Source organism: Cnephaeus nilssonii, assembly GCF_951640355.1.
Source record: "Cnephaeus nilssonii genome assembly, chromosome: 12".
Lineage (NCBI taxonomy): Eukaryota > Metazoa > Chordata > Mammalia > Chiroptera > Vespertilionidae > Cnephaeus > Cnephaeus nilssonii.
Window position 1 is genome coordinate 81,560,406 of NC_137083.1, and position 16,223 is coordinate 81,576,628.

At 47.2% G+C, this 16,223-nt stretch overlaps 1 protein-coding gene across 1 annotated transcript in view; it reads right to left on the bottom strand.

The window, feature by feature from the left end:
- The window catches only part of NCAPG2 (non-SMC condensin II complex subunit G2), a 58,678-nt gene that overhangs the window by 13,871 nt on the left and 28,584 nt on the right, over positions 1 to 16,223 (bottom strand). The window contains exons 12-22 of the mRNA XM_079785570.1: positions 15,176 to 15,355; positions 13,670 to 13,822; positions 11,979 to 12,201; positions 11,690 to 11,793; positions 8,213 to 8,386; positions 6,316 to 6,386; positions 5,310 to 5,463; positions 5,036 to 5,209; positions 4,180 to 4,296; positions 3,950 to 4,090; positions 3,427 to 3,526 (exon numbers count right to left, since the gene is read on the bottom strand). Of these exons, the coding sequence (XP_079641696.1) occupies positions 3,427 to 3,526; positions 3,950 to 4,090; positions 4,180 to 4,296; positions 5,036 to 5,209; positions 5,310 to 5,463; positions 6,316 to 6,386; positions 8,213 to 8,386; positions 11,690 to 11,793; positions 11,979 to 12,201; positions 13,670 to 13,822; positions 15,176 to 15,355 (1,591 nt within the window). The remainder of the gene's footprint in view (positions 1 to 3,426; positions 3,527 to 3,949; positions 4,091 to 4,179; positions 4,297 to 5,035; positions 5,210 to 5,309; positions 5,464 to 6,315; positions 6,387 to 8,212; positions 8,387 to 11,689; positions 11,794 to 11,978; positions 12,202 to 13,669; positions 13,823 to 15,175; positions 15,356 to 16,223) is intronic.

A 16,223-nucleotide genomic window follows, 5' to 3' on the forward strand; every position in this document is an offset into this window, starting at 1 on the left:
CTTCCTTTCCTTCCTTTCTTTCTTTCTTTCTTTCTTTCTTTCTTTCTTTCTTTCTTTCTTTCTTTCTTTCTTTCTTTCTTTCTTTCTTTCTTTCTTCCTTTCTTTCTTCCTTTCTTTCTTTCCTTTCTTTCTTTCCTTTCTTTCTTTCCTTTCTTTCTTTCCTTTCTTTCTTTCTTTCTTTCTCAGAAGGCCTGGAAGTCTCATTCCAAATTTGGGAGACAAAGACCTAGAAAAAGTATAGAGAAAGTTGCCTCCATGTGGGGGTGGGGGGAGGGCAGGGGCCTCAGAATTTGGAAGACACATTTTTCTCTGGGCCTGCGCATCCTATCTGTTAAAAGAGTAATATGAAAATTGACCGTACCTCTGCTACACCCACAAGCCACGCCCACAAGACAATCAGGAGCGAATATGCAAATAAACCCAACCAAGATGGCTGAGGCCACGGAGAGCAGGAGGGAGGCTTGGGTTTTCCCGGCGATGGAGGAAGCCAATCTTTCTGCCTGCCCTTGCAGGCCCAGGCCTCCACTTAAGGCTACAAAGTTTCAATTACAGAAGGTAAATAAATCCCAACAGAAATGGCTGTGGGCACGGAGCGAGCAGAAGTGGCTCCGCTCCAGGCTACAAAGTTTCAATTGTAGAAGATAAATAAACCCCAGATACCAGGGCCTCCGCTTGGGTCGCTGGAGTGCGTGGCCGGCCTGCAAACCACCACAGGCCCCTTACCCAGGCTGCTCACACCCCAAGGGAAGCCCCACCCTGATCCGGGACACCCTTCAGGGCAAACCAGCTGGCCCCCACCCATGCACCAGGCCTCTATCCTATCTAATAAAAGAGTAATATGAAAAAAAAATAAAAATAAAAAAAATAAAATAAAATAAACAAAAGAGTAATATGCAGATTGACCATCACTCCAACACACAAGATGGCTGCCCCCATGTGATCAAAGATCCTGCCCCCATGTGGACACAAGATGGCCGCCACAAGATGGCCAGCAGGGGAGGGCAGTTAGGGGTGACCAGGCCGGCAGAGGAGGGAAGTTGGGGGTGACCGGGCCTGCAGGGAAGGACAGTTGGGGGGGACGACCCAGGCCTGCAGGGGAGAGCCCTGGGCTGGGGGACAGGGAGATGGTCGCAGAGATCGGGGTGGTAGAGGAGAAGGAGGATTTAGAATCCTTGAGGGAGTCTTTACTCAAGTACAAATACCATTTCAGTTGATCAGAAGTCACAGCAGTAGCTCAGGGCAGCGATTTTCAATCTTTTGCCTCTCCTGGCACACTAAATAATTACTAAAATTCTGCGACACATCAAAAAATACTTTTTTGCCCATCAAAAAAAAATAGGTATAATTTTTATTAGTTCACACAAGATGTCTATTGTGTTCGCTGTTGTCATTTTCTTTTTTTATTTGAAAATCTAAGGGAAACGAGGTCAGTGTTCTAAAAATTATTTTGGTACACCGTTTGAAAATCGCTAAACTAGAGCCTTGTTTGGGGGAATACACACCTTTTCATGGTGAAACTGGCAACACTGGAGGATCTAAAATTCTTTTTTTTTAAATATAGAACTGACCTTTATTGAAACTTAAAAAGAACAAAGACAATTTGATAAGTGCCTAATTACAACGTATCTGCTATTTACCTGTAATTACTCTTTATACACAGCCTAAAATTCTTGTTAACGCCACAGAAAAGTAAATTTTATGAATACTAAAAAATAGATTCAGTGCTTGAAAATAATTCCTAAGCGAAAAAAAGTTTAAAAAATGTAAATTTTTTTAGTGTTTCAATGATTAAGCTTAAATTTAAAATGCTATTTTCACAATAGGAAATACAAATTATAAAGGGTTAAACAAACAAAACAAAAAAACACCCAAACTTTAGAAGCAATAACAGTTGGCCCTGGCCAGATGGCTCAGTTGGTTGGAGAGTCATCCAGTACACTACAAGGTGGTGGGTTCGATTTCAGTCAGGGCACATACCCAGGTTTCGGGTTCAATCCCAGACTGGGTGCATGTGCAAGGCAGCTGATTAATGTTTCTTTCTCACATCAATGTTTTTTTCTCTCTCTCTCTCTCAAATCAATAAAAAAAAATTTTTAATTTAAAAGCAATAATATTTGTCCTACTTAATATTTAGTCTTTAACTTTGGCTATTTTAAACAAACACTGGCTGAAACCGGTTTGGCTCAGTGGACAGAGCGTCGGCCTGCGGACTCAAGGATCCCAGGTTCGATTCCGGTCAAGGGCATGTACCTAGGTTGCGGGCACATCCCCAGTAGGGGGTGTGCAAGAGGCAGCTGATGGATGTTTCTCTCTCATCGATGTTTCTAACTCTCTATCCCTCTCTCTTCCTCTCTGTAAAAAAATCAATAAAATATATTAAAAGTAAATAAGTAAATAAAATAAACAAACACTGTATACTCTCTCATTCAGGTTCATCTTAGGAAACATGCTTGGAACAGCAGAGTAACCATGCAGCTCGAGCATCAACCTCAGTGGTGGAGGCACGAGGACAAGGCCCTCAGCACGCAGTCAAAACCCATGCAGCAGCTAATGTCAACTGAGCTACAGACTCACTAAATCTCATTTTCAAAACAGTGTTGACTTTGCTACATGATAATCTCATTTCCATCTTTCCAGCAAATACCCAGGCTTAGAGAAACTGAGAAGCCACTTCCCAAGTTTCCACAGATCTCAGGACGCACGTGCAGCATCAGGGCGCACAGGGAGAAGTCCACAGCCAGTTCACACAGGACAGGGCTCCCCAGGCTGTGGGGTGGGGGTCACATCCCAGCAGTACTCCCCTGACCCTGACTCTGTCCACAGCCCCACTCCTCCTGCTATAAGGTGATGGGGCTGTGAGAATTCAGCCCTGGAACCCACAGACCCAGACCATTGCTAGGCCCAAGCCCAGGTGGCTGGCCCCTCACTCATCCACTGAACACATTTCACTTAGTACTTAGTACACAGCCAGTGTGGGTGTAAGTTCCTAGGTGCACCTGTCCTTGGGGAAATGGCACCTTCCCAGTGGTCCTGGGGGGGGGTGGGGCATGAAACAATGCGACTCACAGCCCCACGTGGCTGGGCAGGTGACGAGCACCCCGTGACCTTGCCTTGGAGAGCAGGGAGGAGCAGACGGCTTGGCAGCCAGGCCAGTGCACAAGCCACACACAGCAAAGTCACCCAACAATGAGCAACCCCAGCCAGGAGACTCCCCCAAGGCCTCGCCAGAAACTCTGGAGTTACTGACGTCTGATGCTAAAAATACCTCTGAACTCCCTGGCTGCATCAGCATGTAATCCCTTTTTGGGTGTAAGCTCGTTCGTGTTCCGTATCTGTTTAAGGCCACAGCCCTGACCAGCACAGTGAAGGGGGAGAGGGACTGGTTTTGATAACTGTCCCAACCAGTCCTTTACGGAATGGCGGTACCTGTGTGCATGATCCTGAGACTCCAATGTAAAAGCTGTATCTGAAACTTGCCATCGCCAAGGCCGACCATCACCACATCTTTGCCCACAGTCAGGTAGGTCTGTAAGAGACAGATGGCAGACGTGACTCACCAACAAAGTCCAGAGAAAGCAAAGAGGGAGTCCAGCCCACCACGCTCCCCCAGCGGGTGGACTGCCAGTTAGCGCAGACAGCAGCTATCTCCAAAGGGGCTTTGTAAAGGAATTGCCATAAAGATACATGAACTCTCATGTTTCCATAGGAAATCTAATTACCTTTTATGTAATGCCATGAACATCAGTGAACACCTATCACATGTAATGCGTAAGATTACATTAAAATTATGCAGACTTATGTTTTGGAAAGAATAAACTATAGATATTCAAAGGCCAATATAAGTATTAGGAGCAACACTGCTATCTAAAGTTACAACTTGAAAACAGGAAACAGTCTTGAAGCACCTGACACGCCCGGGAGGAGGAAGGTCTGAGTGAAGAATGCTAACCTGGATAATCTGCTGATAAATAAGCCGATGGCGTTTCAGATAGTCTTCCTCTTGATCGTGAATAAAAGATAAAACCTTGCTTTCTAACCAAAACCCGGTGTCTTCCAAAGTGGACAGGTAAACTTTCCCTTCTGTGCAGAACTGTCCAACAACAACAGACAGAGAACTTAGTGACGGAGCGGGCTTTGGCAAGGTGCTTCTTGCTCTGGCCCGGGTGGAGACGGACACACCTTGTGCTGAAGGTGGATGCTCAGCCGACAGTGCAGGCTGAAGGCTCGAAGGGCTGCCGTTTCACTGAAGTACTCAGCTTTCCCACCAGGCGGCTGCAGAATTGATTCCAGATCCACCTGCAAAATAAAATACCTGGGGCCATGTTCCCACTGACAAGTCGCCACCACACCGTGTGGCGAGGACGCGTGGCGAGGGTGGTAGGAAGGACCTGACATAACGACACCAGGAGAGGGAGCCTGAGCAGCAGAGGTGACTCCATAACCCGGCAACGCTGTCCAAGAAATGTGGTCTTCCCTCCCTCTGCCCCTGCAGTCTCCCCCTAAGAGACAGGAACATCACTTGTAAGTTCTTGCGTTAAGCCTGGTGAGGCCTTTGCCCCGGGGTAAATTCTGACCTGCCCTCTGTGAGGGGCAGAGACAGCCCTGTCAAGACAGACCAACACCGAAAAGAAAGAGAAGCAGTTCCCTGGGAACAATGCTCTCCTCCACGGCAGGGTAGGAGCCTCAGCTGGACTCCCCGGCCGTGCACCTCCCAGGAGCAGGGCCCTGTTTGGCTGTAGCAACACAGAGGGAAGGGACGTCCCTCCAGCCTGTCATGGAGGTAGAGCCACTTGTCACAGGTGCCGGGGCACTCCCCCACTTTTCCTGGAACCCATGGGCCGTCCCGCCTCCTAAGCCGGCCAGTCACCCACGCCTCGTGTCCTTGTCTGCACACTGAGGGGGGACTAGACAGCTCCTCACACCTGCTCAGCTGGGAAACTTCCACATAAACATGAGCATTTAGACCTGCCCTTGTCACACTGCTAGCACTCGAGTCACTAGCTCTCACAGGTCTGTATCTGTTCTATACAGTTACCTTGGACATTTCAAGTGCTTTCAAAAGGTGGCTTAGTTTCTTCCGGGGCGCAGAGAGCAGGCACTCTCGGTTCTTCGGGTGGGTCAGCAAGTATTCTATGTAAACCAACGCCAACTCAGGCTTCAAGGGGCGTGGGTCATGGATTTGAACCTTCCGCTTAGATGCAGAGTTAGCCTGAGAGAAGGAGAGCAACACACTGACACCCTAGTCCCAGGAGAGCGTCCGCTCCGCCAGCCGCCCCGCCAGCAGATCGAGAGCCGGGACAGGAGCGCACCTTCCCCTGGGGGCACTCCTCTGGCAGCCAGTCGCAGACGAGTTCCAGAACGTGCCCGACGCGCCCCCAGGCGCAGAGACAGTCCAGCAGCGTGCAGTAGCTCCTGTCCGCAGCGCCCTGCTCCCGGTTTCTCAGTGTGGAAATCACGCTGCAGCTGAACATATCACAGACACAGGTCAGACCCAGCGCTCCCCCGGCAGTCTCCCGCTTGTCTCCCAGTGAGGAGGACCCCTGGAAGCAGCCAGGAAGGGGAGCGTCAGTGCCGCCGGGTCCCGTGCCAAGTCCTCCTGACACGGCCACATAAGCCCATCCTTCCTTTCCCTGTTATCTCCGTCAGACTCCAGAACAGATTCCAAATTTGGGGGTAATGTTTGCTTAGCATCAAAATATTAATTGTATCATAAATATGAATAAAAACGAGTAATTTTTACTGAGCTAATAACCAACACTATCAAATAAAAAATACAGCGCGAGCCACAAAAACAGGCTCCTACATCAGTCATTTAAATTTTGTAGTCACCACATTAAAAATAAAAAAGAGGAACAGGTAAAATTAATTTCAATAACGTATCTTATTTAACCCAATCTCCCCACAACATCATTTAAAGATATAATAAAGAAAGAAAACTACACCCTTCTCACACCGAGTCACCGCGTCCATGTGGGTCTGCAGCGGAGCACAGCACCCGAGGCCCTGCTCCCCGTCTCACAGCCACCCTGGCCGATGCGCCACCGTGGACAACAGCACGGCTCTAGCGTCTCGGCACGTCAGGCTTGACAAGTGCCCGGCTGAGGCTCAGAGGCTCCAGCTCCATGCAGTCACCACGGGATTCCTGGGCAACCGAGAGCCATGGAAACGGCACCCTGCTCCCCCGCACAGAGAGGGCGCGAGTGGGCGGGAAGCAGCATCTGAGAAGTCGCAGCCGATGGGGGCAGTCTGCTGAGTGTCAGTGACAACAAGCGCAGCGATGCGGGCTCCCCCTTCACTGCGGCCCGAGCAGAGTACCTGAAGGCAGACACGGAGGAAGGCGGCAGGAAGGACATCAGCATGAAGAGAGGGATCTTGCAGCGGTCATCCTAAAAGCACAAAAGGAAGACAAAGCGAAAGGGTACTTAAACGCCACGGTGCTCTGAAAGCTCCCCACTTACCTTCCTCTTTTCAAAGTGGCTCAGCAGGAACTACATAGGCCAGGCGACCTCAAACTACGGCCCGCGGGCCACATGCGGGTGTTTTTCCCGTTTTGTTTTTTTACTTCAAAATAAGATCTGTGCAGTGTGCATAGGAATTTGTTCATAGTTTTTTTTAAACTATAGTCCGGCCCTCCAACGGTTTGAGGGACAGTGAACTGGCCCCCTGTTTAAAAAGTGTGAGGACCCCTGACATAGGCAATCCTGGCCATGCGCAATGCGGGAACTTACACCTCCTGGAAAGCCTCATGTTTGACAACTGTTTTCAAAGTGCACACAACACTTCACTGCTCTGTGATGTATTCATTTTTTTGCAGATATTTATTAAGCACCTACTGTGTACCAGGCAACAATCTAGAACCTGGGGCTACATCAGTAACAAGATTTTTTTTGCTGTAAAAACATTGCTGATAAAAAGGGGGGAAAATTATCTGCATACACTTGGTGTCTTGAACATAAAACTCAAGAGAATAAAACTAGAGAAAAATTTTAAATAAAATAACCAGAATCTCTGTAGGAAGATGAGACAATGTGATGGGAAATGTGGAAAAGTTTACTGGAGCTGCCTCCCGACACTCAATCCCTCCCCATCAGACTCCACCTGTGACGGGAAAGGTGTGGGAAGAGTTGGTGCGGCAAACACATCAGACTTCTGCAGCGCCTGCACCACCGAGCACTTACACTGCAGCTACCCACCGCTACCTGCCTTACCGCAGCAGAACACAACACACAATATCCGGGTCACTCACTGCAGGCGGCCCCGGGCTCTCTGAGCTCCTGCAGGTAGAGAAGCTCGCTTGCTGCAGTCACTTGGAATAAAGGGAATTAACTAACTCCTTGGGTCCCCAGGCACCCCAGCCACACTGCTGCCCCTCATCCAGGGTCCTATGGGTGTCTGTGTTTATCCTCTGAGATTCTCGAGATAATGCTGGTTTCTCAGGCCAACAGAATTACTTGAACTTCTAAACGTGCTAGTAACTTGGCAGCCTAGGTGTTGACTTTCACGGACAGGACAGTTTGCCTTTCAGAGGCAGAATGAAGTGCAGAGGCGTGTCAGTCAGGGAAACACAGCTCACAGAAGAGCCAAGAGTGAATTTTCCAAGAGAATGGGGTTCCCAAGACCTATGATCTTCCGTCACTCAGACCATGCTCTCTTTATAATTGGGGATAATTTGCATTTTTAACTATTAATCTTATTTTCATTTGTTTTTGAAACATGAACTTCCTTCAGAAGTAAATTAAAAAGTCAAGGAATGAGAAGACTTCCTTCGTCCAAACAGAAGTGACAGCCCTGGTTCTCTTCGCCCTGATAACAAACACAACTCACATATTTCAGAAACACATGTGCTTGTCAGGCGGCATCAAACGCTGACAGCTGCCCACACAGCCTAGGTGCTACCACACCGTCATGTTCACAAACTCCTCCTTCTCAATTCCCAGCAAGGCACACTGGAATCTAAAGTAGTGCCACAGACCAGCAGACAGAAGAATCGAGTACCTACCGTCGACATTCCCCTGCATGCTGGGACATGCGGCTGAAAGGCATGTGGCCTCCACCCCCGAGAAGGCTAGCGGCCAACCCCCTGCCCGGTAAGAGCTGGCTGAGCCCGTCCTGCTACAGACGAGGCGCCAGGGCGAAGCAGTCGTGTGGGGCACTTCTGCTAACTCTGCTCCACTGTCACCTCAATACGCTTGCTTCCAAGCGGCAATCTCACCTGCAACACCTTCAGGTACTCGGGGAGCACAGAGGCGAACTTGTCGATGGTGTAGAGTCTGGCCTCTTTGTTCTTCTCCATACTTCTGTGAATGCTTTTCCAGAGAATCACGATGATTTCTAGCAAACCTGCCATGGATGCAGCATCGCTGACGGACAGGGTTTTATCCAGAACCTAAGATGCAAATAATTTTATTGTGAAATAATCAAATCATAACAACTACTAAAATAATAGCACTGTCTTTAAAAGCACCCCTCAGAATTCTAGAACGAAAGCAGAAATGTAAAGAATATCCAGTCTATTTTCATGACTATTGAAAAGGAGTTTATTCTGTATTTGAGAATCTCTCAGAGGTGAATTGGTTTTTAAAAGCCCACCAAAGAAATAACACATTCTACATTAACCCTATGTCCTTTTAATAAACAATTTACATGAATTATAAATCCTCAAAATCAAAATGTATAACCTATTATCATCTAGGGACATAACACACTAGTAAAAAGCATGCTTTTTCTTTTATGTATCTTCTGATTTGTTCAAGGATGTCACTTCTCAGCATAAACCTCGACATGAACAGACTGAGTGTGGGGGGTGTAAAACCTGATTACTCAATGTGATTACACTAAAACTCAGGGACGAACCGCCCATTCTACAGCTGCCCATTCTGGAAGGTGCGACGCCAGACTCTGGTCTGTAACTGTAACAACGACCCTGCTCCTCATGGGTTTCCTCAGCTTGTTTTTAAATTAATATACGCATTGACATTTCCCAACTTATGCTGGCAGCAAGCCATAATGGCTGCTGTTTATCATCTGACTGTGGGCCTGAACCACAAAGGCTCTAATAAATTCTCTCGTGCCATCGCCTCAAGCTGCACATATGCGCCCCTGCCAGACACACGGACTGAGCCCTGTGGTGGCTGCAGCAGACAGCTGGAGAACCTGCAGGAACAGCCGACACCAGGTCCTGAAAGGGGAGCAGCTGGAGAGGCCACGCGGACTCACTGCAGGTGTTGGTGCTTCTGTGCTCTCTACTGAAGTGTGACGGAAAGTAAGCCTGATTAATGAGGGCACACAGAAAGGACAAAAGTAATTTCTATATAGTTACATTTTTCAATGGGCACTTAATACTCCAAATGAGGTATGGCCAGTGACATTTAAAAAGCAATGAAATTACCAAAGCCTACTATGAGAACAATACAAATAACAAACCAACAAAACTTCATTCTGTGTTTAATTCTACGTTTTACTGCTCTGCAGCCTAATCATGGGTGCCTCACAGAACCCATCACTTCTTACAAAAGTGTGCTAAGTTCCCAAGTGAGATCTATTAAAGAGGAAGCCAACTTTATATTTTAGCAGAAATAGCTTTGATTTTTCGTAGATAGCAAAGAGGAAAAGTAAAAGAGCGCTTCAAAAACTTTTGCTTTCAGCCTTATATTTTTAGAATATATATATGACAAATTGTATCTTTTCTAGCATAGTTCACAATGGAACTACATATTTCTAAACCCTTGTGCTTTCTGATGGTACAGAAAATGACCTAAAATATTACAAATTGCAAGCTTTCTCATTAACGTCTAAGTTTTTAATAATGAGCCTGGAGGATTCCTTCAATGTTTAAAAAAAGTAACAGTCTCAACTATTATTACCACCTCATGAAATACGCTTTTGCTCCTTTGCAAAACCATCCTCACCATCAGCACGAGTCTGAGAGGCTGGCCCAGAGGCCCTGCACGCTCCGCAGCCCCTCGCCCTGCAGATGGGGTTCAGAAGCCTTTCAGCTAAGGTTTCTGAAGATTAGCAGCAATAGAATCCCTTTCCTGAGGAGTCCTGCCCACCCAATCCATACATGGAGGGAAAAGCCCTGAAGAGAAGAACTCAAATCCCAACTGGCCTTCGCCAGTTCTCAATGCTCTCAGCTGAGGGTTTCCCAAATCCAGGCTCAGGCCCGCTGTGGGAATGAGATGCAGCCCCACTGTCTCCAGGCCCTCTTCCTTCTCTGTCCCAATCCGCAGGCCTGACTGGGGCGGGGACCAGGCTGGTGGGGAGGGGCCGCGCAGGCCTGAGTCCAAGGGCACGAGTGTGAGAAGCACTCACTTCCGACATGTGGTTGGACGGCCCGAGACCAATGACTAAGCAAAGCCACACTGGAGCCCTGAGCAACCTGTCAGCCTGTGTCAGAGCGGACACAGGGCAGGAGCGAGGCAAGACAGAGGGCGCCTGGGCTCGCCTCGGGCCAGCACACAGTTCCATGTTGCAGCGAGAGTGTAAACTGTCTTTGGTGCCTTCCTTATCAAGGTGAGTTTCCTAACCTAGATGAGCACCACAAAACTACCCTAAGATTTTACTTTCAACGTCTGTGAGCACGCAAGTTTGGTTACAAGCTTAAGACAGTGCCGACAAGTAGTGTGCCCGAGCCCTAAACGTTCTCTTCTTCTGCTCTGAAGAAATAGCAGCCAAACAACCTCTTGGATAAACTACTTTTTAAAAAAATATGTTTTAATTGATTTTAAAGAGGGAAAGGGAGAGAGAGGGAAAACGAAGAGAGGGAGGAAGGGAGATATCTGTGTGAGAGACATCAATCAGCTGGCTGCCTCCTGCACGTCCTGTACCGGGGATCGAGCCACGGCCAGGGCATGTGCCCAGACCAGGAATCAAACCAGCAACCTTCTGGCGCACAGGACAATGTTCAACCAACTGAGTCACACTGGTCAGGGCTAAATCACTTTTGATAAATTACTTTTTAAGAGAATTCTAAATAAAACTGAGACCTAGAAATTCAACCCCATGACGTTTCCAGTACAATCTTACAGCAGAGGGTAAGCGCTCCACCACCTAACTAAAATACAGTTTGTGTACGCCACCCCCAGACAGAAAATATACAGAGAAGCTTAAGGCGAAGAAAATCTAGGACGGGGTGATACTAATAATACATTTCCTCTGTATTCACTCCTACACAAATTCCACAACGAACTACAAAGGATGTACAACAATTCTTTCAAAAACATTATGACCCTCCAAAATAATTAGTTGAAATATCAATACTAAAAGAATAGACAAAATGTTCCTAAAGTTGGGGACGGGAAAAATTCCTCCACTTCTAGACAAATAATAAACTAATCTAAAACCAGATTAATTTAATACGTGTGCACAACAGAGTCTCTCTAAAGTGACGAACCAGCAGCTTTCTATACTTTTTAGACAAAGAAACAATACATTTTTGAAGAACTGACAGGACAAAGACACTTAGGTTTGGGTGCTAATTAGTGAGAAACATAAACAAGTTAGGACTTGGGTGGTGCCTGGTAAAGGGGTAACATGGTTTGCCTATCAAGGCTTTTGGCCCTGGATTCCTAATTCTAGCCATTGTGGGATCTTTTGGGGCGGCCTGTGCTGGGCCCGGACACTCACATCACAGCCCATGGAAACGAGGGGTAACATGGCCCAGGGCTCGAGGCCCCTGTGTTCTACTTACACTCACGTTCTCCTTCTCCCGCTCCTCGTCCTCCTCCTGGTACTCGCGGATTGCCTTCCGGATGCAGGCATTTAAGCAATGGCGAATCACATGAATCAGCTTTGCTACAATGTTGAAGATAACCAATAGTTTATTCACATGTTTCTTCAACAAAATTACCTCTTAACAGTAAAATATAATCCCGAACAACTACAAGTGCCATCTAAGGGAAACCATTCAGCAATGCATTCAAGCACAGAGCTTACAGGCCAGGCTCCTTGGAGACCAGCCTGAGAGGCGGCGTGCGTACCTATGTTGGTGCAGGCGGTGTGCTCGTGGGCGTACTGGTAGAACCTCCTGGCAGCAGCGTGGTTCATCTGCAGCAGCGTGACGCAGCGCTCACACCACACCTCCTCCGGGAGGTTCACGGGCAGGAAAGAGTTAAAGATGAGGCTCACCAGGCGCCGACACACAGGCCTGGAATCTGATTCCAGACGAACCAAAATATGCTCCATGGGGCATATCTTCCAAAACTGTGTGAAGCAGGAAGCGGGGCCTGTCAATGGTTCCTGTCATCTTAACAACATTTTAAGCAAAATTCCCAGCGCATACTAAAAAAGAAACTAGCTCTCGCTCCTCCAGCGCGGGGTGCAGGAGACCCGGCGCCTGGCCAGCACCTGTATCAGACAGCAACATGCTGCCCACCATTCCACCGGTGACAATCACCCATTCCTGTTAGCTGCTTCTCCACAGGCCCATCAACCTCTGACCTTGATTTTCAAGAACAGACCTTTGCAGAGACCTCACCACTCAACCACTCTCTGCCTTCCCTCTACAGAGCCAGCTAAGATCAAGACGAAAGAAGCACCTCATTAAGACAAAGCCCGAGCTCCGGTCCCAGGCCTTCTTTCTGTCCACTGGTCCTGCCCGTTCTCATGAGAGACTCCCTGGTAAAGCAGGAACAACTGCCCTCTATTCCTCCCAGCCATCACCTCCACGATCCTGTGGCAAGCAGACTGGCAGCTCAAACAACACTAAGCCAAACACTTCCCTTTCAGACTCGGGATCTAGTTTTAATAGGCTGTTAGGACAAATCCAATCAAACTGGCACCCAGCTTTGTTGTTGAAACTGACATGCTGATTCTAACATTGTTATGGAAATGCAAAGGACCCCAAGCAGCAGAGGGCTCCAAGGGAGGAGGCGGGGGGGGGGGGGGGGGGGGGGGGGTGGTTCGTACACCAGACTCAGGGCCCTCAGCATCCAGGCCGCGCTGGGTGGGCCCGGCCCAGGACGGACAGCAGGAAAGCTACACAGAGCAAGTTCAGAAACAGACCACACATCAAATGATTTGCAACACAAGTACCGAGGTAGTGAGATTGGGGACGATATGGGTATTCTTACTATGCAGGTCATACAAAATATACTTTTTTTAAAAAACATAAAAATATTCAGGTCAAAATTTGAAAAGCATAAGGCAATACACACCCTAAGCAGTGATAAGGCCTCCCCAGAACCCCATCCCAAGACACCCAATCACTGCTCGCAGGCAGCTGTCACTAACGTCCTGATTCTCCCAGGGTGTTTTATGCATATCTGAGCAAATACAGGCTGTTATGCTGTGTGTTCCCATTTTATGCAGCTGGCACCTACACTTGCTTGTCCTCGCCTATTGTAGAGGTATTTCTGTGTAAGTTCATTTCCTTTCACGGTCACACAGCATGATGTCACTGCACGAGCGCACCGCAGGGCTGCGCAGCGGACCCTGCACGGATGACGTGCGAGCTCTTTCCCCAATGCTGGGCCAGGCAAAACAGCCTGTTTCAAAGTAAATTTCAGAGAACCATTACGTGGAGGGAAAACTCACAGACAATACCAAATAATAACGAAGACCCTTAAACTAACATTTAGCCAAACCTGAACTTCATCTTTTTGTGGATGAAAACAAATGCACTTATTTATTTACTTCATGTCTTAAATAAGAAAAACTCTATTTACCCCACCTTGGCAGCCCTTACGGCTTTAACTTTCAACAGCATTTCCACAAAAGCCACTCTCACTTTCTCTGAATTGTCATGGAGACTGTACTTTAGTGCTGGCAAAAGCTGCTCTAATAATGGGTGGCTTAATTTGTTATCCAAAATGATCGGTAGACACTGCAAGAAAGGAGAAAGACAAGATTCAAATTAGACCATAAACTAAAAAGGTTCAGGTGAGAAAACATCCAGGCCCACTGGTGAAATAAACACACCTGTAGAAAATAACACTTTCTTAAACGGTTTCACATTAACACACACTTTTAATGAATTAGTATGGTTTCAAAGGCTAACAATTATTCCTCTACGGCAGGGGTCCTCAAACTTTTTAAACAGGGGGCCAGTTCACTGTCCCTCAGACCGTTGGAGGGCCGACTATAGTTTAAAAAAAATCTATGAACAAGATTCCTATGCACACTGCACATATCTTATTTTGAAGTAAAAAAACAAAACGGCAAAAACACCCGCGTGTGGCCCTTGGGCCGTAGTTTGAGGACGCCTACTCTACGGTTTCACTGCTCCTAACAAGATTAGAGCAGCTATAAAATAATCTTCTGAGTTAAAGAAACACAGCACCGCGGCTGGTCAAGCGGTGTCCAAAGCTTAGACCATAGAGTCCTTTATCCATGCCCACAGCCCACACCTTCTGCACCTCCTGACTCCACCCTGCAGGACCCACGCTCCTCAGATAGAGGCCAAGTGACCCGTCCAAGCTCAGTCCAGGCACCGACTTGTCGGAAGACTGATGCGCCCTGCCACCTTCTCTTTCCAGTTATTAGGAAAATGGATTTCTTATTTTAAAAGTCATCTAGATTTTCAAGGTTATACGTAAATATTTACAGATGAGATTATGCAATGCCTGGGCTTTGCTTCGAAGGAATTATAGGAGAAAAATGGGTGGAACTACAGATGAAACGAGATGGAGTTGTCCTAGTAACTACTGTGACTGAATGATGGAGGAAGGGTAGTTTTGTAGATTCTTATGAAAGTATATACTAAATATCAAAAAGGCAGGGAGGGTGGGTGGGTGGAAGAGATGAATCAAAGAACTTGCATCCATATATGATAACCCATGGACACAGATAATAGGGTGGTGTGAGGGCCTGGGGCAGAGGGGGAGGGGGTTAGAAAAGGTCAATGGAGGAAAAAGAAGACATATGTAATACTTTCAACAATAAAGATTTTTTTAAAGGTCAATTTTAATGTATAACTTAACAATTTAAGTGCATCCAGGTCCTATTCTAAAATGCTGTGCACCACCCCCTCCCCCCCCCCCACACACACACACTGAAGAAAGACTATTTCAAGTAGATAATTTTTGCAGCAAACACTTTAATTTGGTTGGTAAAACCTTACCTTGGACATATTAAAAAAATGTCAATAGTGATATTATGAGTGATTTTTATGATGGTTCCCTCTGTATTCACTAACTATCCTATAAATAAACATTGCTCATATAACTTAAAATCTTACCTTAAAGACAGAACAACGCACATCGGCTGAGCTTGCATCGAACGCCAGGTCCCCGGTCACTTTCTTGAGGAGGTCAATGAGAATTGTCGGAGGCATCATCTCCCAGTATCTGGAAGTTATCTTACAAACACCAAGGATCCCTGCGGAACGGACCATTGGATATGGATCTTCTAAAAGGCTCTAGAAGTAGGAGGGAAAACGGCTTAAAAATCTTAAATCAGTTCCCTTTATATCAACGTCTGCTTTACACATAAGCACCTTGGACACTCACAACTCACCCAATGTTCCAAGGTACAGAACTACGGGTCATGCAGACCCATGATCTTTGGTCAAGTGTCATTTCCACAGCTGAGTATTGCAAGAGGACCTCCAGACCCTCATGGTGTCTTATTGGACAATTCCACCCACAGGACACGGCCAACCTAGGGCCTCCAAGGCCGCCCCACTGCTCAGGGGACTGTGCAGAGCTGCTGGCACTGTCCTGAGTACCAGTCTATTAGACGCTGCCTATGCAAACCGCTCTTGAGTTCTCAAAGTGCGGAAATGCACTGAATCCAAAATAAAGTCATTATACTCGCAATGACTCAATCCAAACAATGGTCCCATGTATCTGATGGAAATACACGACAGCACCTGAGAATCAAACACAACCCACAAAACCACGGCTCTCATCAACTCTAAACTTCACTACCAAGTCACAGGAACGAGCAAGGGCAGAGGAGCACAGCAAGGGCACCGTAGGGATGGTTCTGTAACCCCGACTGTGGGAAACAAAAGAATAACCTGGCTTCTTCAACAACAAAATAGCAAGAAAAAGAGAGAGCCAGCTGGCGTGGTTCAATGGTTGAGCATCGACCTCTGCACCAGGTCATGGTTCACTTCCTGGTCAAGGGCACATGCCTGGTTTGCGGGCATGCAGGAGGCAGCCAACCAATGATTCTCCCTCATCATTAATGTTTCGCTCTCTCTCCCTCCCTTCCTCTCTGAAATAAAAATATTTTTTTTAAAAAAAGAGAGGAGAGATTTCTGGAGAGGGACATCATAACTA